We start from the raw sequence: 24555 nt of genomic DNA on the forward strand, positions 1-24555 counted from the left end.
GTATATGAGTGTAGATGTGGAAGTTTTAGTTAAGTCTGAACGTCGACATGCCCGTTTATTATCCAGGGTTTTCTAACTCTGACTAATCAAAAAAGTAGAGTATAAGTATGGTAGTCATTTAAGAACTCTGAATAAGTTTAACTCATCTTTAAGAAATATGTTTAAGTCTCAATTTAAACATGAAAAGCAGACTTGTCATACCTGTGCATGATACTTGAGTAGTTTTATAGTAAGTTTGCCTGACCAGTAAATTGAGGGGGCTAGGGGGCAGGTGATGGTGCACTTGGTTGAATGCACATGTTACAGTGCACAAAGACCCTGGTTGGACCCCCCCCCCCACCTGCAAGGGGAAAGCTTTGCCAGTGGTGGAGCAGTGCTGCAGGTGTCTCTCTGTCTCTCTCCCTTTCTCTCTCCCCTATCCCTCTTGATCTCTGTCCAACAAAAAAAATTGAGGGGGTTACATTTTAATAATTTTTGTTCTAATTCAAGTAAAATTTTTTGCTTTTAAAAAGAACCGAGCTCAAGCTGCCATGGAATTCTTGCAAGAATTAAATAGTGATGTCTCTGGAAGTTTTGTGGAAGAGGTACTTATTTATACATATATACATGATTATTTCTGTGCAGAAATGTCATTTATAATTCAAAGCCATAGGAATTTAGAATTTTGAACCTTCATATTATTTATATTTAGTTGAGGATTGAATTACTTTTAACATTGGAGTCTAGTATGTTGCCTCATTTGTTCTATAATAGTTTTAACTGTTCCTGCCATGTTGAATACAATTGTGAAATTATTGGGTTTTTCTCCCCTGTCCTATTTAGAGTCCAGAAAACCTTCTAGACAATGATCCTTCATTTTTCTGTAGGTTTACCATAGTGGTTGCAACTCAGCTTCCTGAAAGGTAAATTTTAATATTAATATGCTCCTTTAATCTCCTGTTAGATTCGCATAGTTTAGTTTTCTCTTGAACATTCTGTTGTTTTTAAATTTCTTTTTGCTTGTTTTTATTTTCAAGTTTATTAACAAGAGAGAGAGGAGATTTTTTTTTTGGGGGGGGGAGATGGGAACAAACAAGCGAGAACATTACTCCAGCACATGCAATCCTGACCATCAAACTCAGGACTTCATGATTTTAAGTCTAACCATCGTGCCACCTCCCCGATTTTAAAATTTTTAATTGTTCAAGAAACTTGGACTTGAAAGAGCACTGAAGATTTATACTCCAGTATGCAAAAGAGAAGAAAAATATTGAGACTTGAGGGGACATATTTAGAGTAGTTAAATTTATCATTGCTTGTCTTTAGTGAAGAAAACTAGTTAGAATTAATTATAGGGAATGGGCAGGGGAGATAGCATAAATGTTAATGTAAAAAGACTTCTATGCCTGCAGCTCTATAAAGTTCCAGGTTCAATTCCCTGCACCATTGTTAGCCAGAGCTGAGCAATATTCTGTTAAAAAGCAAGTCTATTTAATTATAACTCCTTAGTTATAGGGAACACTTGTGGAGTGTATATAAAGGTTTACTTTTCTCTTTGTTATGGAAATATTTAGGATGTGAGTTTTCAGTAACATGTTCATTAGTACAAATTATAAAGCTTTCATATCCCAGTATCCAAAAGATACATTCTTGGGAGACCATGGTTTTGTTTACTTTTTAGTACATCTTTATTTTGCTTACATACATGCAATTGAAGTGCCTTTGTATTACTTTGTAAGAAAGTTGCATTATTTTAAAACATTTTCATATTTGCTTATGTTCTTACTGTCCATTTTACAGTACATTACTACGATTAGCAGATGCCCTCTGGAATTCTCAAATTCCTCTTCTCATCTGTAGAACGTATGGACTAGTTGGTTATATGAGGATCATTATAAAAGAACATCCAGGTAAAATTATTGTGTGTGAGATTTGCTACTGTTTGCTTTAGCTACAGCTTTAGAAAATTATTATTATTATTATTATTTTTAATAATTTATTTCTTTATTGGGGAATTAATGCTTTACATTCAACAGTAAATACAATAGTTTGTACATGCATAACATTCCCCAGATTCCCCTTTAACAATACAACCCCCACTATGTCATTTATCATCTTTCATGGACCTGTATTCTCCCCACCCACCCACCCCAGAGTCTTTTACTTTGGTGCGATACGCCAATTCCATTTCAGGTTCCACTTGTGTTTTCTTTTCTAATCTTGTTTTTCAACTTCGGCCTGAGAGTAAGATCATCCCATATTCATCCTTCTGTTTCTGACTTATTTCACTCAACATGATTTTTTCAAGGTCCATCCAAGATGAGCTGAAAAACGGTGAAGTCACCATTTTTTACAGCTGAGTAGTATTCCATTATGTATATAGACCACAACTTGCTCAGCCACTCATCTGTTGTTGGACACCTGGGTTGCTTCCAGGTTTTGGCTATTACAAATTGTGCTGCCAAGAACATATGTGTACACAGATCTTTTTGGATGGATGTGTTGGGTTCCTTAGGATTGCAGGGTCATAGGGTAGGTCCATTTCTAGCCTTCTGAGAGTTCTCCAGACTGTTCTCCACAGAGGTTGGACCAATTGACATTCCCACCAGCAGTGTAGGAGGGTTCCTTTGACCCCACACCCTCTCCAGCATTTGCTGCTGTTACCTTTTCTGATGTATGACATTCTCACAGGAGTGAAGTGATATCTCATTGTTGTCTTGATTTGCATTTCTCTGACAATCAGAGACTTGGAGCATTTTTTCATGTGTTTCTTGGCCTTTTGGATCTCTTCTGTGGTGAATATTCTGTCCAAGTCCTCCCCCCATTTTTGGATGGGGTTATTTGTTGTCTTGTTGTTGAGTCTGGCAAGCTCTTTATATATGTTGGTTATTAAACTCTTATCTGATGTATGGCATGTAAAGATCTTCTCCCATTCTGTGAGGGGTCTCTTGGTTTGGGTAGTGGTTTCTTTTGCTGTGAAGAAGCTTTTTAATTTGATGTAGTCCCATAGGTTTATACTTGCCTTAGTCTTCCTTGTAATTGGATTCGTTTCATTGAAAATGTCTTTAAAATTTATGCGGAAAAAAGTTCTTCCAATATTTTCCTCTAAGTATCTGATAGTTTCTGGTCTAACATCCAAGTCCTTGATCCACTTGGAATTTACTTTTGTATTTGGTGAAATACAGTGGTTCAGTTTCATTCTTCTGCATGTTTCAACCCATTGTTTCCAACACCATTTGTTGAAGAGACTCTGCTTCCCCCATATAATAGTCTGGGCCCCTTTGTCAAAGATTAGATGTCCATAGGTGTGGGGCCTCATTTCTGGGCTCTCAATTCTATTCCACTGGTCAGTGTGTCTGTTCATGTTCCAGTACCAAGCAGTTTTGATGACAATGGCCCTATAATACAGTTTGAGATCTGGGAGTGTGATGCCTCCGGTTCTGTTCTTTTTTCTCAAGATTGTTTTGGCAATTCTAGGTCTTTTCTGGTTCCAGATAAACATTTGTAGCATTTTTTCTATTCTCCTAAAAAATGTGCTTGGGATCCTGATGGGGATAGCATTAAATTTGTAGATGGCTCTGGGTAATATATTCATTTTGATGATGTTAATTCTTCCAACCCATGAACAACATGGAATATCTTTCCACTTCTTTGTGTCTTTTTCAATTTCTTTGAGTAGTGACTCATAATTTTCAGTATACAAGTCTTTCACTTCTTTGGCTAGGTTTACTCCTAGATATTTTATTGTTTTTGTTGCTATAGAAAAAGGAACTGATTTCTGGATTTCAATTTCTTCTAACTTAGTGTTTGCATAGAGGAATGCCACTGACTTTTGAATGTTAATTTTATAGCCTGACACCTTACTGTATTGCCTGATGATTTCCAAAAGCTTCTTGCTGGATTCCTTAGGTTTCTCCATGTATACTATCAAGTCATCTGCAAATAAGGAGAGTTTGACTTCTTCTCTTCCAATCTGTATGCCTTTAATTCCTTGCTCCTGCCTGATTGCTATGGCAAGAACTTCCAATAGTATGTTGAATAGTAATGGTGATAGTGGGCAGCCCTGTCTAGTACCTGATCTGAGGGGAAATGCTTCCAGTTTTTCACCATTGAGTAAGATGTTGGCTGTAGGTTTGCTATATATAGACTCCACTATCTTGAGGAATTTTCCATCTATTCCCATTTTTTGTAGTGTTTTGATCATAAAGGGATGTTGTATTTTGTCAAAGGCTTTCTCTGCATCTATTGATATGACCTTGTGGTTTTTGGTCTTGCTTTTGTTGATGTGGTGGATCACATTGATTGATTTACGTATATTAAACCAACCTTGCATGCCTGGGATAAACCCCACTTGGTCATGATCAACAATCTTTTTGATATACTGCTGTATCCAGTTGGCTAGAATTTTGTTCAATATTTTCGCATCTATGTTCATCAGAGATATTGGTCTGTAGTTTTCTTTTTTGGTTGTGTCCCTGTCTGCTTTTGGTATCAGGGTGATGTTGGCTTCATAGAAGCTGGCAGGGAGTATTCCAGTGTCTTCAATCTTCTGGAAGACTTTGAAAAGTAGAGGTATTAGTACTTCTTTGAAGGTTTTGTAGAATTCATTTGTAAAACCATCTGGTCCAGGACTTTTATTTTTGGGAAGATTTTTGATAACTATTTCAATTTCATTAGCTGTGATGGGCCTGTTCATGTTATCCACTTCCTCTTGACTTAGTTTTGGAAGTTGGTAGGTATCTAGGAAATCATTCATTTCTTCCAGGTTCTCTAGCTTGGTGGCATATAGTTGTTCATAGAAGCCTCGCATGATATGTTGAATTTCTACAGTGTCTATTGTGATATCTCCTCTTTCATTTACTATCCGATTTATTTGGGTCTTCTCCCTTTTTTGTTTTGTGAGTCTGGCTAAAGGTTTATCGATTTTGTTTACTCTTTCGAAGAACCAACATTTACTTTCATTGATCTTTTGTATGGGTTTCCTATTCTCAATGTTATTTATTTCTGCCCTAACTTTAGTGATTTCTGTCCTTCTGGTTGCTTTAGGATTCCTTTGTTGTTCTTCTTCTAGGTCTTTAAGATGTGCAATCAGGCTGTTTATTTGTGCCTTTTCTTGTTTCCTAATGTGTGCTTGTATAGCTATGAACTTCCCTCTTAGGACTGCTTTAGCTGTGTCCCAAATATTTTGATAGCTTGTGTCTTCATTTTCATTGAACTCTCGAAACATTTTGATTTCTTCCTTGATTTCCTCTTTGACCCAGAAGTTGTTAGGAAGTGTACTGTTGAGCTTCCACATTTTGGGACTGTTACTAATCTTTTGTTGATTGTTAAGTATTAGTTTAATTCCACTGTGGTCTGAGAAGATGCTTGGGATGATTTCAGTGCTCTTGAATTGGCTGATGCTGTCTTTGTGACCTAATATATGGTCTATCCTTGAGAATGATCCATGTGGATTTGAGTAAAATGTGTATTCCAGTTTCTTGGGATGAATGACTCTGAAAATGTCCAATAGTTCTAGTTTATCTATCTCTTCATTTAGCTCCCTTATGTCTTTACTGATTTTCTGCCTGGATGATCTGTCAAGTTGAGAGAGTGGGGTGTTGAAGTCCCCTACTATGATTATGTTGCTGTTAATATATTGCTGTAGCTCTTTCAGTAGAAGTTTGATGTATTTAGATGGCTTCTCATTGGGTGCATAGATATTAATAATTGTTAAGTCCTCTTGATTGACTGATCCTCTGAGCATTAAGTAGTGTCCATTCCTATCTTTTTTAATCTTATCTATTTTAAAGTCTATCGTGTCAGATATGAGAATAGCTGTTCCTGCCCTTTTTTGCGGGCCATTGGCTTGTATGATAGTTTTCCATCCTTTCACTTTAAGTCTGTGTTTGTCTTGTTGAGTTAGGTGAGTTTCCTGTAGACAACATATTGTTGGGTTGTGTTTTCTGATCCATCTTCCTACTCTGTGTCTTTTAATAGGTGAATTCAGGCCATTGACATTTATTGATATCAAAGATTGAAGATATTTTAACGCCATTCTTGTAGAGTTTTAGAGTGTTTTGATATATGTCCTATTTGTGGTGGTCTGGTTGTTTATAGGAGACCTTTCAGAACTTCTTTCAGGGCAGGCTTGGTGATGGTTGCTTCCTTCAACTGTTGCTTGTCTGAGAAGGTTTTGATGCTTCCATCTAGTCTGAATGACAGTCTAGCAGGATATAGTATTCTTGGCTGAAAGCCTTTCTCATTGAGCACTCTATAGATATCTTGCCATTCTCTTCTGGCCTGTAGTGTTTGTATGGAGAAGTCTGCTGCTAATCTTATGGGTTTTCCTTTGTAGGTGACTCTTTGTTTTTCTCTTGCAGCCTTGAGGATCCTTTCTTTATCCTTATTCCTTTCCATTCTAAGTATGACATGTCTTGGTGTCTTTAGGTCTGGGTTAATTCTGTTTGGGACCCTCTGGGCTTCTTGAATCTTTATGTCTTTGGTGTTGTCTAGACTAGAGAAATTTTCAGCTATTATGGCCTGGAGAATGCTTTCTTCCTCTCCTTCTCTTTCTTCCTCTGGTAAGCCAATAATGCGTATATTGTTTCTTTTGAAGTCATCCCATAGGACTCTGTTGCTGTTTTCAGCTTCTCTTAATCTCTTTTTGAGATCTCTTATTTCTTTTTCAGTTGTCTCTAATTCATCCTCAATCTTACTAATTCTGTCTTCAGCCTCATAGATTCTATTCTCTCTGCCCTCTACTGCTTTCTGGAGTTCATCTATTTTGTTGCCCTGCTCTGATACTGTTTTAGCTTGTTCAGCTAGTTGCCTTCTTAGCTCAGCGATTTCAGCTTTCAGCTCTCTAATAACCATGAGATAATTAGAATTTTCTTCCATATTCTCATTTGTTGTTCCTGCATTTCTGATTATAATTTTTTCAAATTCTTTACTCACTCCTGTTATTATTTCCTTAGCTAATGTTTGGATGTTGAACTCGTTGTTTTGTGCTTCACCCTCTGGAGGACTTTTAGCTGGACTCTTGTCCTGGTTTGAGTCTCCAGTATTTTTTCTTGTTGTTTTAACCATTTTATATATTATGTTATGAATTCCCTTTATCAGTACTTTTCAAATTATTGATCACTATTGCCTGGATTGACTTGTGTCTAAGTAAGTTAATTAAAGGGTTCACAGTGGTGGAAGTTAACAGTTTTTTCAATCCCTGAGTTGGAGCTCAGTGGTGTAAAAGCCTCTTTTTTTTTTTTTTCTTCCCTGTAGGCTATGGGAGCCTGAGGGCTTTTAAACTATCAATAGGCTTCTTACCTTAATCACTGACTCCTGACCAAGAGATAAAGCAGGGTGTGGCAGAGATAATCCAGTGGTTATGCAAAGAGACTTTCACAGCCCCTCAGCTATGCCACCGAGGTATAGGTCTTCTGAGTTTCCCGGTTAGATTTCTGTCCCCTGGTGTCCCTCCCTGTTGCTGCTTCAGATTCTGAGGGTAGTAGCAATGGAGACTCAGAGTTGCACTTGGTGAGTCTCTGGGGAGTCCTTTCCTCCCTTCAGCTGTGCCCTTGTTGTGGAACAGACTGGAGGTGGTGTCTCCACTGATAAACTGTTGAACTGTTAGCAGTCACTTAATCTCTCCTTAGGCCCCTCTCTCCTCTCTGTCACCAGCCACGCGTGTTTGTACTCACGGGTGATTTACTGGGTTCCTGTGGTCATTCTAGTCCTGTCTTGTTTCGGTCCAAGTGGTCTCCTTTGGTATTCCTAGTTGATCCAGGAGAGGAGAGGAGAGGAGAGAAAGTGATCTGCTGCTCGTAGCTCCGCCTAGAAAGTTATTATTTTAAGATTTATTTAATTTCATGAATGAATGAGAGTCCAGACCTCTGCTCAGCTTTGACATGTGGTGGTACTAGGGATTGAACCTGGGACCTGTGGGGCCTCAGGCATGTGATTCTGGTGCACTATTGCTCTGAACCTAACCCCCCCACCCCTAGTCAGTCATAAATTACAGAATAAAATTGTAGTGGCACAGCTTTAATTATAAGCCCAAAGTGGCAATCACAGCCTTAAATTATTATTTTTTTTTTTACCAGAACACCACTGCTCCATTCTGTTTTATGGTGGTGCAAGGGATTGAACCTGGGATTGAAGAGATTTAACCTCATGCTTAAAAGTCTTTTTGCATGACCACTATGCTATTTCCCCTGCCATATATCTGCTTTTCACAGATGAGCTGACACACAGAAAGATGAAGTTATTTGCTAAGTCCACATAGCTAGTAAGTGAGAAAATTAGGCATAGTTTAAACAGCAGTTAATGTACATTGTTGTACTTCCCCATATGTAGAACTGCGTGCCTGGTGATACCAAGATATGGGGAGTGACAGATGTTGGGCCAAGGAAGCAAGAGGTCAGGATTCAAGAGAAGAGGTTTTAAGTGGACGATGATGAAGATTGAAGACCACAGGAGAGGAAGAGTAGTTTATTAAATGTTACTTGAACACACATTTTATTAATTTTGATCTTGTGGGGAGATAGCATAAGGGTTATGCAAAAAAGGCTTTCATGCTTGAGGCTCCCTGCTCAGTCCTCCACACCACTAAAAACCAGAACTGGGCAGTGCTCTGGGGTCTCTCTCTCTTTCATATATTTTACAAATAAAATATATTAACAATTTATTAAATACTATACAACTATAGTAACATGAAGTTTCTGGGCTGGGGAGATAGCATAATGGTTATGCAAAAGACTTCAAGCCTGAGGCTCCAAAGTCCCAGGTTCAGTCCCCAGCTCCACCATAAGCCAGAGCTGAGCAGTGCTCTGGTAGCTCTCTCTGTATCCCTCTTTCACTTAAAATAAATAAATATTTTTGAAAAGTAACATGAACTCTCTCTTTCTTTTCTTTCTTTCTTTCTTTCTTTCTTTCTTTCTTTCTTTCTTTCTTTCTTTCTTTCTTTCTTTCTTTCTTTTCCTCCAGGCTTGTTAATGGGGCTTGGTGCTGGCTCTACAAATCCACTACTCCTGGAGGCCATTTTTCCTTTTTTTTTTAATAGGATAAGACAGAACTTGAGAGAGTAGGGGAAGATAGGGAGAGAGAGAAACATCTGCAGACCTGCTTCACTGATTGCAAAATGACACCTCCCACACACACACACACACACACACAGGTGGGGAGCTGAGGGCACAAACTAGGATCCTTTCAAGGGCCCTTGTGCTTTGTAGTAGGTGGACTTAACCTAGTGCACTACTGCCCGGCCCCCATATGAAATTTCTGCTTTAAAAAAATCTTGGTTTTATTTTTGTTGAAATTAAAAATCTGTTAAAATATTTTATTTTGGGGTTGGGTGGTGGTACACTAGGTTGAGTGCACCCGTTACCATGCCCGAGGAACCCAATTCAAGCTCCTGGTCCCCACCTTCAGGGAGGAAGCTTCACAAAGGAAGCAGTGCTGCCAGGTGTCTTTCTGTCTCCCATTCTTTTTTTTTTTTTTTTAAGATTTTATTTATTTTATTAATGAGAAAGATAGGATAGAGAGAAACTATGGCAGCAATGATAAAAACACTTATAGATTTCCTACATTCCTAAAGTAAAATATCTTGCCAGTGATATCACTAGGGAAGTAAGGCTGTCTTTTGGGATTATTTGTTTTACAGTAATAGAATCTCATCCAGATAATGCATTAGAGGATCTACGGCTGGATAAACCATTTCCTGAACTCAGAGAACATCTTCAGTCCTACGATTTGGATCATATGGAAAAAAAGGTTGGTAGTACAAGAAAATGTGACTTTTTGATTACAGGTAGACTTAAAATATTTTTAAGCCTAAGGTTTTTTTTGGGTTTTTTGTTTGTTTGTTTGTTTGTTTAATTTTTTTTTATGAGAGGGATAAGAGGAGAGAAAGAACCAGACATCACTCTGGTACGTGTGCTGCCAGGGATTGAACTCAAGACCTCATGCTTGAGAGTCCAACACTTTATCCATGGCACCACCTCCTGGACCACGCCTAAAGCTTTTTATTTTTTATTTATTTTTTTATTTTCTTTATTGGGGAATTAATGTTTTACATTCAACAGTAAATACAATAGTTTGTACATGCATAACATTCCCCAGTTTCCCATATAACAATACAACCCCCACTAGATCCTCTATCATCCTTCATGGACCTGTATTCTCCCCACCCACCCACCCCAGAGTCTTTTACTTTGGTGCGATATGCCAATTCCATTTCAGGTTCCACTTGTGTTTTCTTTTCTGATCTTGTTTTTCAACTTCTGCCTGAGAGTGAGATCATCCCATATTCATCCTTCTGTTTCTGACTTATTTCACTCAACATGATTTTTTCAAGGTCCATCCAAGATGAGCTGAAAATGGTGAAGTCACCATTTTTTACAGCTGAGTAGTTTCCATTGTGTATATACACCACAACTTGCTCAGCCACTCATCTGTTGTTGGACACCTGGCTTGCTTCCAGGTTTTGGCTATTACAAATTGTGCTGCCAAGAACATATGTGTACACAGATCTTTTTGGATGGATATGTTGGGTTCCTTAGGATATATCCCCAGGAGAGGAATTGCAGGATCATAGGGTAGGTCCATTTCTAATCTTCTGAGAGTTCTCCAGACTGTTCTCCACAGAGGTTGGACCAATTGACATTCCCACCAGCAGTGTAGGAGGGTTCCTTTGACCCCACACCCTCTCCAGCATTTGCTGCTATTACCTTTTCTGATGTATGACATTCTTACAGGAGTGAAGTGGTATCTCATTGTTGTCTTGATTTGCATTTCTCTGACAATCAGAGACTTGGAGCATTTTTTCATGTGTTTCTCGGCCTTTTGGATCTCTTCTGTGGTGAATATTCTGTCCATGTTTTCCCCCCATTTTTGGATGGGGTTATTTGTTGTCTTGTTGTTGAGTCTGGCAAGCTCTTTATATATGTTGGTTATTAAACTCTTATCTGATGTATGGCATGTAAGGATCTTCTCCCATTCTGTGAGGGGTCTCTTGGTTTGGGTTGTGGTTTCTTTTGCTGTACAGAAGCTTTTTTTTGCCTAAAGCTTTTTAATTATACCAAAATGAGGAAATAGTATATACCTCTATATTTCTGATACCCAGTTACATAATTACAACATTGTACCTAATTTGTTTTAAGTCTATTTCTCTTCAACATTTAAACTTTTCTTTATTGAGAAAAATATATAACCTGAACATAGCTATGTAATCAATACACAGGTCAAGAAGTTAAACATTAACATTCAGGGCCTTTTTTTATGGTAATTTTTTTTTTTTTCCCTCCAGGATTATTGCTGGGCTCGGTGCCTGCACCATGAATCCACCGCTCCTGGAGGCCATTTTTCCCCTTTTTTGTTGCCCTAGTTGTTGCAGCCTCGTTGTGGTTATTATTGCCATTGTTGACGTTGCTTTGTTGTTGGATAGGACAGAGAGAAATGGAGAGAGGAGGGGAAGACAGAGAGAGAGGGGAGAGAAAGATAGACACCTGCAGACCTGCTTCACCGCCAGTGAAGCGACTCCCCTGCAGGTGGGGAGCCAGGGGCTTGAACCGGGAACCTTACGCCGGTCCCTGCGCTTTGTGCACGTGCGCTTAACCCACGGTAATTTTTTTAATCTTTGTTTATTAGACAGAGACAGTCAGAAATTGAGAGGGAAGGGAGGAGATAGAGAGGGAGAGAAACAGAGAATCACCTGCAACTCTGCCTTACCACTTGGCCCCCATGGTCTTTTTTTATGCAAATAGATGCCCTTTTAAACATAGTTTGAATTTGGAGTTGAGTGTTTTGTATGGTTTTTATTTTTTGCCACTAGGGTTATCTGTGGGACTCAGAGCCTGCACAGGGACTCTGCTGTTCCTAGTGGCCATTTCCTCTCCCTTAACCTTCCTTAACCTGTGCTTAACCCGCTGTGCTACCGCCCAACTCCCTACTTTTGTTTCTTAAGAGTTAGCAAGATAAGGAATTTGGCTCTCTCTTTGCTGACATGCCTCCCTCTCATGTCTCACCTTTGAGGCAGATGGCTCCTTTTTACCTTCTCTTAATAACTATTTCCTAAATTGTTTATTCCAATAAATTTCCTATCACCTTTGAAAAAAAAAAGAGTAAGCAAGACAACTATATATTTTGTCATGAAAATGTTACTTTTATAAAAAATGCAACAAAATCTTGATTTGTTTGTCACTCATTTGATTTATATACAGTTGATATATAGGGTTTTGGCATTTTAGGAAAATTATTTGCAAATCTGACAAATGTAAAGTAACATTCTTAGTAAATTGTATAATTATTGCAAATAAATTCTGAAACTTATAAAAAATGTTACTTTTAACAGAGTGTATCATCTAAGGAGTGTGTGTATTTTTTCCTATGTACATATTAATTAAAATGTAGACATCTGACTCATAAGAAAACACAAAGTATTTTTAAGTCAAGAATTCGTGTATAAAATAAAGATATTTGAGTTTGTTTTTTTTAAATTTATTTCTTTATTGGGGAATTAATGTTTTACATTCAACAGTAAATACGATAGTTTGTACATGCATAACATTCCCCAGTTTCCCATTTAACAATACAACCCCCACTAGGTCCTCTATCATCCTTCATGGACCTGTATTCTCCCCACCCACCCCACCCACCCCAGAGTCTTTCACTTTGGTGCGATACGCCAATTCCATTTCAGGTTCTCCTTGTGTTTTTGTTTCTGATATTTGAGTTTTTATATTTGATTATCAGTTTATGAGAGTATTTTCCTGATGATAAAATAGTCACAGTGTGTACATCATTAGGGTTACACTGGACACTGCCACTAGAAAAAAATTATAAAGCAGTTGTTAACCTAGTTCATTTTCCTTTATTTATTGTTTCATATATATTAGGAAAAATGATCATAATTACTTTAAGTCTGTTGAAAACAATATACTGAAAAATAAAAGTTAACTAGTACTGACATTTTCTTGTTTTTTAATTTTCTTTTCTCTTATTTTTAGGACCATAGCCATACCCCATGGATTGTGATCATAGCTAAATACTTAGCACAGTGGTACAGTGAAGTATGTCCTTTTGTAAAAATAAATTTCATATGTGACAATTTTTAAAAAATATTTATTCATTCCCTTTTGTTGCCCTTGTTGTTTTATTGTTGTAGTTATTGTTATTGATGTCATTGTTGGATAGGACAGAGAGAAATGGAGAGAGGAGGGGAAGACAGAGGTGGAGAGAAAGATAGACACCTGCAGACGTGCTTCACCACTTGTGAAGCGACTCCCCTGCAGGTGGGGAGTTGGGGGCTCGAACTGGAACCCTATGCCAGTCCTTTGGCTTTGCACCATGTGTACTTAACCCACTGCACTACCGCCCGACTCCCCTGACTGTAGTTTTTAACTTAAAGATCTCATTGAAGAGGAGTGGGGTGTGTATGTCTTTTTTCCCTTTTACAGTTATATAGAGCAGGTGGGCCCTTTTTAACTTAATCCTAGTTTGTTTTGATACTGGTTTTAGTTAACAAAATCGATTTGAATAAAGGTCATTCTGAAACTGGCACTGAGGAATTAACGTAGAGAAATAATCTCTAGTTTCTGTTTTCTATCAAGTCAGCCTCTGTTTTCACTGAGGTATAAATTTGTTGATGAAATCTTATTTGAATGGGAGAATGGAGAGAAACTTTGGGCTCTCAATTCCTATGTTTGAATTTTTATAACTAAAATTTTTAATATTTTAACCAATTTAGACAAATGGAAGGATACCTAAAACATACAAAGAAAAAGAAGACTTCAGAGATTTGATTAGACAAGGTAATATTACGGGTGTGACTAAAAGTATAAAATTTGAAAAACAAATTGCTTAAAGATAGTGTTCATTGGATTTCTGTGAGCTCATTTATCAGATGATGTCATCATGAGCTTTTTTTTTTCTCCTCAGAAGTGTTTAAGAAGCCACTCCTTGTATAATTTTAGGAATTAACTAATGATAATTTCCAAACCTCTCCAGAATCTGGCAAAGTTACTTCCATAATGTTGGAAGGAGGTGGGAGAATAAAAAGAATTTATTTGCTAACCAATTTCTGTTTTTTGAAATAGTTTTTTTTTTTTTTTAAATCAAAGATCCCATTTCATTTAATGAGAGGGTAGGGGTAAACATACACTAGAGCACTGCTCAGTTTTGGCTTATCGTAATGCAAGGGATTGAACCTCGGACTTCCAGGCTTTAAAAGGCATAAAAGTCTGGGGCACTAATCTCCCTGGTTTCCAAATTCTTTTTTTTTTTTTCCCTCCAGGGTTATTGCTGGGTTCGGTGCCTGCACCATGAATCCACCGCTCCTGGAGGCCATTTTTTCCCCTTTTGTTGTAGCCTCGTTGTGGTTATTATTATTGCCATTGTTCATTGTTGGATAGGCCAGAGAGAAATGGAGAGAGGAGGGGAAGACAGAGAGGAGGAGAGAAAGATAGACACCTGCAGACCTGCTTCACTGCCTGTGAAGCGACTACCCTGCAGGTGGGGAGCCGGGGGCTCAAACCGGGATCCTTATGCCCGGTCCCTGCGCTTTGCGCCACGTGCGCTTAACCCACTGCGCCACCGCCCAACCCCCGCAAATTCTATTTTTATAGGAATCCTGAAGAATGAAAATGGGGCTCCTGAAGATGAAGAGAACTTCGAAGAAGCTATTAAAAATGTGAACACAGCACTAAATACAACTCAGGTAATAAAAGAGTTGAGGAATTCACATCAAAAAGGTGTTTTCTAAAGTCCTCAGATGTAAAATAGTTGATTTTAGATTTAGGTTAACATTTCCTAAATTGCATAGATATTAAAAATTAACATCTATAATACTATTGAAATTTATTATAGTAAGATTCTGTACTTCTCTTGTTAAAATGAATGTTAATGCCTCAGTATATGTGTGTGTGTGTGTGTGTGTGTGTGTGTGTGTGTGTTATAATGTGACCCAGAAGGTGATGTAGTGGGTAAGTCATTGGACTCTGAGACATGAGGTTCCAAATTCAATCCCTAGCATCGAATGTGCCAGAGTGATGCTTTGATTCTCACTTTCTTCTCCCTCCCATAAGTAAGTAAATGAATGAATCTTTTTTAAATTTTTTTTTAGCTCTCATATTAAATAGTGATTTATATGACTACAAGTTAATAGAAGTGTACATAAACACCATTCCCACCACCAAAAGACTGTGTCCCTTCCCATCCCCTCCCTCCCCTCACCCCTAAAGTTCTTTAATGTATGGTGACCTTATTAACATTAAAAGTACTAAATTTAATGATCCTGTTTTTGTCAGTCATTGTTTCAGCAGTCAGTGATTAGGATATACATACACACACATCTCTGTTTTTTCTCTTAAATGAAAGAGAGTAGAGAACTGCTCAGTTCTGCCTTATAGTGGTACTGGGGATTGAACCTGGGAAATTAGAACTTCAGGATTGAAAATTTGGTGCACAACTGTTGCAAAACCCTTATTTTAAATTTTGAAAAGATACAAAAACATGAAAGACTACAAAATCTAGCTTGCTAATAATATCTGTAATCTTTGTTATATTTTCAAATGTAGTTACATAGAAAGATTTTATTTTTTTTATTTTTGTTGTATTTATTTAGTCTCTTTTGTTGCCCTTATTGTTTCGTTGTTGTAGTTATTATTTTTGTTGTTACTGATGTCGTTGTTGTTGGATAGGACAGAGAGAAATGGAGAGAGGAGGGGAAGACAGAGGGGGGAGAGAAAGACAGACACCTGCAGACCTGCTTCACCGCCTGTGAAGAGACTCCCCTGCAGGTGGGGAGCTGGGGGCTCGCACCGGGATCCTTACGCCGGTCCTTGCGCTTTGCACCACGTGCACTTAACCCGCTGCGCTACCGCCCGACTCCCAAAAGATTTTCTTTGACTCCTTCAGTCCATTCATGTTACAGAAGAACAAACTGGTCTTTAATACTTTGCATAACCATTATGCTATCTACCTCCGTGGTCTTGAATACTTAAAACCATAGACAGGAGGAAAGTTTCTTCTATCCTCCCTTTTCCTATCAAATCTCCATTTAGTACTGATTCTAAGTAAAAATCTTAGGCGAATCGGAAACTTGTACTTTAAGAGTTTGAAAATGTAAAGAGTTTTCTTAAGAAATAACAGTAAAAATAAAGGTGGGCTAATTCTTGACTTAACAGATTATTTTTCTTTGTTAGATTCCAAGAAGTATTGAAGATATATTTAATGATGATCGCTGTGTACATATCACCAAACAGGTAACAACTAAAAGTAAATATTTTGTTCTTTAAACCTCTGAGTTTAATGCCGCAAGGTTAATTTTTCCTTCTTTTTCTTAGACACCTCCGTTTTGGATTTTAGCTCGTGCCTTAAAGGAATTTGTGGCCAAAGAGGGTCAAGGAAATCTGCCAGTTCGAGGCACAATTCCTGATATGATTGCTGATTCAGGGAAATATATAAAGCTACAAAATATGTAAGTCACTGTTTTCGGGACTCTGTAACAAAAAATAATTGCTGATATTAGAGTTTAGCAATATATTAGGTACAGTAGTTTAGCAGTCTGTCAGGAATTAAAAGTTTTACTGTACTCATATTTATTTTTCCTTAAATATATTTTTAGGTTTTTTTTTTTTTTTTTTTAGTAGTTTTAGGTTCACAGCCTAACTGAGCAGAAAGACAGAGAATCTCCATATAACCCATAGGGTATAGTTTTTTTTTCCCCTCATATATTATGATAGAATTTAACATTTTAGTACATAATTCTGTGCTAGAAACTGTTCTGTGGTGGTCTGGGAGGTGGTAGTGGATAAAGCATTAAATTGTCAAGCATGAGATCCTGAGTTCAGACCCCAGCAGCACATGTACCAGAGTGATGTCTGGTTCTTCTCTCTCTCCTATCTTTCTCATAAATAAATAAAATCTTTAAAAAGTAACTGTTCTATGTATTAACTAGGTTAATATTTACATCCCTTTGGGAAGATACTATTGTCCCAGTTTTACACGTGAGAAAAGTGAGGTATAGAAAAGGTAATTCATGGGAGTCAATGGTAGCGCAGTGGGTTAAGCACACGTGATGCAAAGCACAAGGACAGGTGTAAGGATCCCAGTTCGAGCCCCCGGCTCCCCACCTGCAGAGGAGTCACTTCACAGGCGATGAAGCAGGTCTGTAGGTGTCTATCTTCCTCTCTGTCTTCCCCTTCTCTCTCCATTTCTCTCTGTCCTATCTAACAACGACATCAATAACAACAACAATAATAACTACAACAATAAAACAAGGGCAACAAAAGGGAAAATAAATAAAATATAAAAACAATTTTTAAAAAAGGAAAGGTAATTCATTCAGTCATTTGCAGCTGACAAGTGGCAGAACCAGGATTTGAACCCATGAAATCCAGCTCTCTATTGACCATTCTGCCATATCTTGTGTTTTATCTATAATTTAAAATTTTCATCTTTGGCTATGATCAGTTTTTTATCACTAATATTCCAGAGTTAAAGAGTTAATGGAGGGGGGTCAGATGGTGGCACACCTGGTTGAGCACACATATTATAATGCACAGCAGTGCTGCAGGTGTCTCTTTGTCTCTCACCCTCTCTATCCTTCCCTTCCCTCTCGATTTCTGATTGTCTCTATCTTATAAATAAAGATAATTTAAAAAAAGAAAAAAGAACATTAAAAAATAAAGAGTTAATGAGGGGGCTAGGTGATGGTGTACCTAGTTAAGTGTACACATTACAATGCACAAGGACCCAGGTTCAAGCCCCTGGTCCCCCCCTGCAGGGCAAAAGTTTCACAAGTGGTGAAGTAGGGCTGCAGGTGTCTCTCTGTCTCTCTCCCTTTCTATCTCCCCACCCCTCTCAATTTCTCTCTTTATCTAATAAATAAATAAATAATATGTTAAAAAAGAGTTAATGAGATTAGACAAATACCTGCCATGTAGGTATCTAACCTGAACCCTAGATAGACTGTCACAAATGTCACCTCAGTGGATATTTGCCGGGATAGCCTGAGGGTACTTCTTCCCGAGCTAGTGCTCTCTGGGTTGGAGAGAACTCAACTGGAGCTGATCTAGGCTGCTGTGTGGGAGAGGGATCAGGAACTCGTGCTGCACCAACTTCCGCAGGAGATACACTCTGGAACTCTCGGAGCCGGAAAGCAATTTCCAGGTGTCTTTAATCAGAAGAGCAGCTGTTTTTATACTCTCCAAGTAGGGTGGAAACAGGATGTGATATAGAGAGGGTGGAGAGAAAAGTGACTGGTGAAAATCAGGGTGTGACAAAGAAGGGATCAGGGTGTGACAAGGAGGGGGTGGAGCAGGCGAGAATCCTATCATTGAACCACCAATGCCCTGGAGTACTTTATGTAAAAGTGATTTATGTAAATAGACCAAAGCTTTGGATCAGTAAATCCCTATATAGGCATATGGTTAAGTAGAAGCCAGGGGGAGGTGGCATACTACCCAACAGATATTACCCTAGTTTGGGCCTGGTACTGATGAATCCAGTGCCACTGACTTGGTTTCTTCAAAGACCAAATGTCACACAGAAAAGAGCTTTGTTCCCTAAGTAGATTGCACTATTCTCAGCCACTAACAATCTCTGTTGTCCTGGCCTGAAAGTCCAACCATTTAAAATTTAGGAAAAGATATAGATAAAGACTACCTTGTTTAAAAAATCTGGTTTTTTAATTTATTATTGGATAGAAACAGAGAAATTGAGAGGGGGAGATAGAGGAAGAGAGACAGAGAGACACCTGCAGACATGCTTCACCATTCCTGAAGCTTTTCCCCCTATAGGTGGGATCCAGGGACTTGAACATGTGTCCTTGTGCACTATAATGTGAGCACTTAATCAGGTATGCCACCAGCTGGCCCCTAAGACTATTCTTCAGTAACATATTTTGCTACTGTCCTCTTGTTGGAGAAGCATGGATCATGAATCTCTCTAGGAGAGGCATTTTTAAGTTGGGTGCTATTAATTGATAACTCCAAGAATCCCATCAGCAACCCTGGGAAGATTCCCAACTGCTAGTGGGTATTGCTGGTAGCATTCTGTTTTTTTTTTTTTTTTTTAATTATTTATTTTCCCTTTTGTTGCCCTTGTTTTGTCTTGTTGTAGTTATTATTGGTGTATTTATTGATGTTGTCATTGTTAGGTAGGACAGAGAGAAATGGAGAGAGAGGGGGAGAGAAAGAAAAACACCTGCAGACCTGCTTCACCGCCTCCGAAGCGACTCCGCTGCAGGTGGGGAGCCAAAGGCTCAAACCGGGATCCTTAACACTGGTCCTTGCACTTCACGCCACCTGCGGTTAACCCGCTACACTACTGCCCGACTGCTGGTAGCATTCCTTTTTATGTGTTGCCAACCACTATCTTTTTATGACAAGAAATTGTTTTTTTCCAGTTACCGTGAAAAAGCAAAGAAAGATGCTGCTGCTGTGGGTAATCATGTTGCCAAATTGCTACAGTCTATAGGCCAGGTATGTTGCTGGGCACACTGCCTTTGATGAACTGTGTAACTCCGTTTAGGCCTGATGTATAACTCTTAACTAGAAAATATTTGCAGATAGAGGATGGGCCCAGCAGTGGCACACCTGGTTAAGTACATACATTACAGTGTACAAGGACCCAGGTTCAAGCCCCTGGTCCCACCTACAGGGGGAAAGCTTCACAAGTGGGTAAGCAGTGCTGCAGGTGTCTCTGTGTCTCTCTCCCTCTCTATTTCCCCCTCCCTTCTCAATTTCTATCCAATAATAGATAAATAAAAATATTTTTTAAGAGAGAGATAGAAGTCTGGTGGTGGGAGTCGGGCGGTAGCGCAGTGGGTTAAGAGCAGGTGGCTCGAAGCACAAGGCCAGGTGTAAGGATCCTGGTTTGAGCCCCTGGCTCCCCACCTGCAGGGGAGTCGCTTCACAGGCGGTGAAGCAGGTTTGCAGGTGTCTATCTTTCTCTCCCCTTCTCTGTCTTCCCCTCGTCTCTCCATTTCTCTCTGTCCTATCCAACAACAACAACATCAACAACAACGATAATAACTACAACAACAGTAAAATAACAAGGGCAACAAAAGGGACAATAAATAGTAATAAAAAAGGAAGTCTGGTAGTAGCACACCTGGTTGAGCACCCACATTACCATTGCAGAAGGACCCCTGTTCAGGCCCCCTCTTTCCACCTGTTGGGGGGGTTGGAGAGAAGCTACACAAGTGGTTAAACAAGTACTGCAGATGTCTCTGCCTCTCTCCCTCTCCTTAATTTCTCTGTCCTGTCGTAGGAAAAAAAAAAAAAGAAAGAAGGAAGGAGAGAAAGGCAGGTCTCTGAAAGCAGTAGATTCATTGTGCAGGCACTGAGCCATGGTGGCAATTACAAAAAAAGAAAATCAGGGGCCAGGCAGTGGTACACCGAGTTAAGCACACGAAGTATGAAGCTCAATGACTCAAGCAAGGATCCTAGTTCGAGCCCCAGCTCCCCACCTTCAGGGGGGTCGCTTCACAAGGGGTGAAGCATTTCTGCAGGTGACTTTCTCCCTATCTTCTCCTCCCCTCTCAGTTTCTTTGTCTTATCCAAAAAAATAAAATAAAATAAATTTTTTAAAAAATGGCCACAGGAGCAGTGGATTTGTAGTACAGGCATCAAGCTCCAGCAATAACCCTGGAGGCAAAAATAAATAAGTAGACAAACAAACCAGGAATAAGACATCAGGGGGTCTCCAACAGAAACTTACTTGTCTATCTGGGAGAAAGCTTAATATAAGGAGGCAAAATGTTCTCCCCATGCTTGGAGGAAGGCTCCTGTGTTACAGTGATTAGCTCTGTGCTGCCCCCTCTGTTATTCTCTTTTACACTGAATCAAAACCTGCATTTCTTTTCTTTACAGGCACCAGAGTCCATTTCAGAGAAAGAATTAAAACTACTCTGTAAGTCTTGAACTGATTTCCTTGTTTTCTTTGGAAAAAAAAATACCACAGAAATGTTCCCAGGCCTTTTACTTTTTTATTAAATACCATTTTATTGGGAGTTGGGCACATCGGGTTAAGCACATGTGGTACAAAGCGCAGAGACCGGTTAAGAATCCCGGTTTGAGCCCCTGCTCCCCACCTATAGGGGAGTCGCTTCACAGGTGGTGAAGCAGGTCTGCAGGTGTCTATCGCTCTCTCCCCCCTCTCCATTTCCCCCCCTCTCCATTTCTCTCTGTCCTATCTAACAACAATGACATCAAGAACAACAACAATAATAACTACAACAACAATAAAAAGCAAGGTCACAAGGGGAAAATAAATGAATATTAAAAATAACTTTTAAATACCATTTTATTGATTTTTTTTTTCTACTGGTTTATAGTCCCAAGAATCTTACTTAGATCATTGAAATTTATAATTTTCTGGGGAGTCGGGCTGTAGCGCAGCAGGTTAAGCCCAGGTGGCACAAAGCACAAGGACCAGCATAAGGATCCCGGTTCGAACCCTGGCTCCCCACCTGCAGGGGAGTCGCTTCACAGGTAGTGAAGCAGGTCTGCAGTTGTCTATCTTTCTCTCCTCCTCTCTGCCTTCCCCTCCTCTCTCCATGTCTCTCTGTCCTATCCAACAACGACAACAACAATAATAACTACAACAATAAAACAAGGGCAACAAAAGGGAATAAATAAATAAATTAAATATTTTTAAAAAATTTATAATTTTCTGTGTTTTTTTTTAAAATGGTATAGACGTAATTAGTGAATAAATTTTTCTTTTTCTCTATATAATAAATGGCTGGGCAAAGCTATTTTAGGACTAGATCAGAAGGTATCTGTGACAAATCTAAAAACATACAGAGGCCAAGTAATTAAAAATTGTCATAAATATAGAATCATTTTCAGCTTAAGTAATTTAAGAAGGTTTATTTATTTACTTATTTATTGTCATCACTGAGGCTTTACAATTCTGGCTAGGCAGGTGGGCAAGCAGGTTGGGTAGGTAGGTAGGTAGATAGATAGATAGTTAGTAAGGAGATAAAATAGGTAGGTAGAACATAGCACCAAAGCTACCCTTAGTGTTGTGGTACTCCCACTTGACTCTCACACTTTGTCACACATGGCAAAGTATTAATAATAGTAACCCTCCCAAGTAGGCAATCTTACTTGCCCAACTTTTGGGGAAAGTTTTTATCTGAAGACTGGGTGTAGAGTCAGAGTAGCAGTACTGTTAGTTTTTTTTTTTCCTTTTTAATATTTATTTATTATTGGATTGAGACAGAAATGGAGATGAGGGGGGAGATAGAGAGGGAGAGAGACACCTGAAACCCTGTTTCACTACTTGTGAAGCTTTCCCCCTGCAGGTGGGGACCAGGGACTTGAACCTGGGTTCCTGTTCACTGTAATGTGAGTGCTTAACCAGGTGTGCCACCACCTGGTCCCAGTACTGATAGTTTTAAATATTCATTTTGACCTATGTCAAAGATTTTGGGGTTTAGGGAATGTTCAGGTTCAAGAAGGCAGAGGAGTATCTGGGGGGCAATTAAGGTGTTATGTGGGAAACTGAGAAATGTTACACATGTACAAACTATTTTACTGTTGACTGTGCAACACTAATCCCCCCCCAATAAAGAAAAAAGAAAAGCTGAGTAATGAGTATTTGAATGGTTATTCTTCTTTCTGTTATAGGATATGTTTAAAAATTACCATGATATAAAGTTGTTTTAAAAACCTCACATGTAGGGGAAGGATGGTAGATAGTATAATGGTTATTTAGAGACTCTTGTGCTTGGGGCTCCAAAGTCCCAGGTTCAGTCCCTTGTACCACCATAAGCCAGAGCTGAGCAGTGCTCTGGTAAAAAAAAAAAAAAAAAACTTCACACGTAGGAGTATAACATACTCCTTTATGGCTACATATCAATAATGATGAAAATGACTATTCACTGAGTTCTATCAGGCATTGTGTTAGGTTTGTGATTTACAAAGGGAGTGATTTGAGACTCAGAGAGGTGCCATCACCTACTTAAACAGTATATAACTGGTTTTAGTGCCAAGGACATTAATTTTTTTTTCAAGGATGTTAATTTAAGATGACTTATGTTCTAGTGGCTTCTTTGCTAACCACTAGAACTAAATAAAAGACATTTCTTCCCATTCCATGTCTGTGGAAAATATGCACAAAATTTTCTCTTCTTCTAGTTGTCCGGGAGGTGGTGCAGTGGCTAAGGCACTAGGCTCTCAAGCATGAGTTCTTGAGTTCAGTCCCTGCAGCACATGTACCAGAGTGCTGTCTGGTTCTCTCTCTCTCTCTCTCCTATCTTTCTCATTAATAAATAAATAAAATCTTTAAAACAAATTTCTCTTCTTAATGTCATTTGTGATTCAGAGCATTCGTCCATATCTACAACCATTTACTTGTCCTCTCTGTTTAGGCAGCAATTCTGCATTTCTTCGAGTGGTAAGATGTCGATCCTTAGCTGAAGAATATGGCTTGGATACAGTTCACAAGGATGAAATTAGTAAGTACAATAACCATTGGATGCTAGGTTATCCCTTTTAATTAATTTTAAAGCTAGAAATCATGTACAAAGAAGAGACCGAAAGGGCCAATAGATATATGAAAACATGCCCAAAGCCACTGGCTTATCTCACTTAACTGGAAGTGTAATTTGGTCCGATCTCTGTGGAGAGCAGTCTGGAAAACTCTCAGGCTAGAAATGGACCTACCCTATGATCCAGCAATTCCTCTCCTAGAGATATAGCCTATGGCAACAAACACATCCATCCAAAAAGTGTGTATACCTATGTTTATAGCAGCACAATTTGTACTAGCCCAAGCTTGGAAACAACCTGGGTCCAGCATCTGTTAATCAACAGATGAGTCGCTAAGAAAGTTGTGGTATAAATACACAATGGAATACTACTCAGCCATTAAGAAATATGAATTTGCCTTCTTCACCCCATCTTGGATGGAGCTTGAAGGAATCATGTTAATTGAGATAAGCCAGAAAGAGAAGGATGAACACAGGGTGATTTCACTCATGGGCAGAACTTAAGACGAGCAGAAAGGGGAAACACATGGACTGGTTGGGTGTGTTGCACTAAGGCAAAAGACTATGAAAAGAAGACAGGAAGAGGGGTTAGGCGTAGGGAAGCCTTCAGGTCCTGATACATGATGAAGGAAGAGGACCTAAACAGGAAAGAGTTTTGTAGACATCTATTATGGCAAGATGAGAAATTGTACCCATGTATCAACAACTAATATAAACCATTTTTTCCTAATTAAAAGAAGAAAAAAGAAATAGTGTTTAATAGTGTTGACTGTATAATAATTAAAGGATATTATAAACATTTCTGCTCTAAATTACACTCTGTAAGCCTATTCAAATAGTTGTAATTTGAAAATATGAAACTTAGTATATACATGAAATCATATTTAGGCCAATGAGTTGGTTCCATGGTAAGTGGAAAAGTTAAATCAGCCTATTATTGGTAGAGAACTGTGTTTATGGCTAGTACTCCATAAAGCCACTAGGTTTCATCTTAACCTATCTCCTTTTGCTTTATTGTTATTTATCATTTTCTATTTTATTGACATAAATATTTAAATTTTGTAGTAAAGTTTCAATCTCTTGAGCTTGAATATATAGTA

The 24555-nt window shown here is 38.7% G+C and overlaps 1 protein-coding gene across 1 annotated transcript in view; it reads left to right on the forward strand.

Moving 5' to 3' along the window:
- Positions 1-24555, forward strand: part of NAE1 (NEDD8 activating enzyme E1 subunit 1) — a 39714-nt gene that overhangs the window by 9291 nt on the left and 5868 nt on the right. Inside the window, exons 5-16 of the mRNA XM_007517759.2 lie at positions 513-584; positions 823-902; positions 1780-1889; positions 9617-9726; positions 12960-13022; positions 13700-13763; positions 14577-14668; positions 16155-16214; positions 16296-16429; positions 19361-19436; positions 20829-20868; positions 23336-23422. Coding sequence (XP_007517821.1) covers positions 513-584; positions 823-902; positions 1780-1889; positions 9617-9726; positions 12960-13022; positions 13700-13763; positions 14577-14668; positions 16155-16214; positions 16296-16429; positions 19361-19436; positions 20829-20868; positions 23336-23422 — 988 coding nt within the window. The remainder of the gene's footprint in view (positions 1-512; positions 585-822; positions 903-1779; positions 1890-9616; positions 9727-12959; positions 13023-13699; positions 13764-14576; positions 14669-16154; positions 16215-16295; positions 16430-19360; positions 19437-20828; positions 20869-23335; positions 23423-24555) is intronic.

This window comes from Erinaceus europaeus, chromosome 2 (genome assembly GCF_950295315.1).
Source record: "Erinaceus europaeus chromosome 2, mEriEur2.1, whole genome shotgun sequence".
Taxonomy (NCBI): domain Eukaryota; kingdom Metazoa; phylum Chordata; class Mammalia; order Eulipotyphla; family Erinaceidae; genus Erinaceus; species Erinaceus europaeus.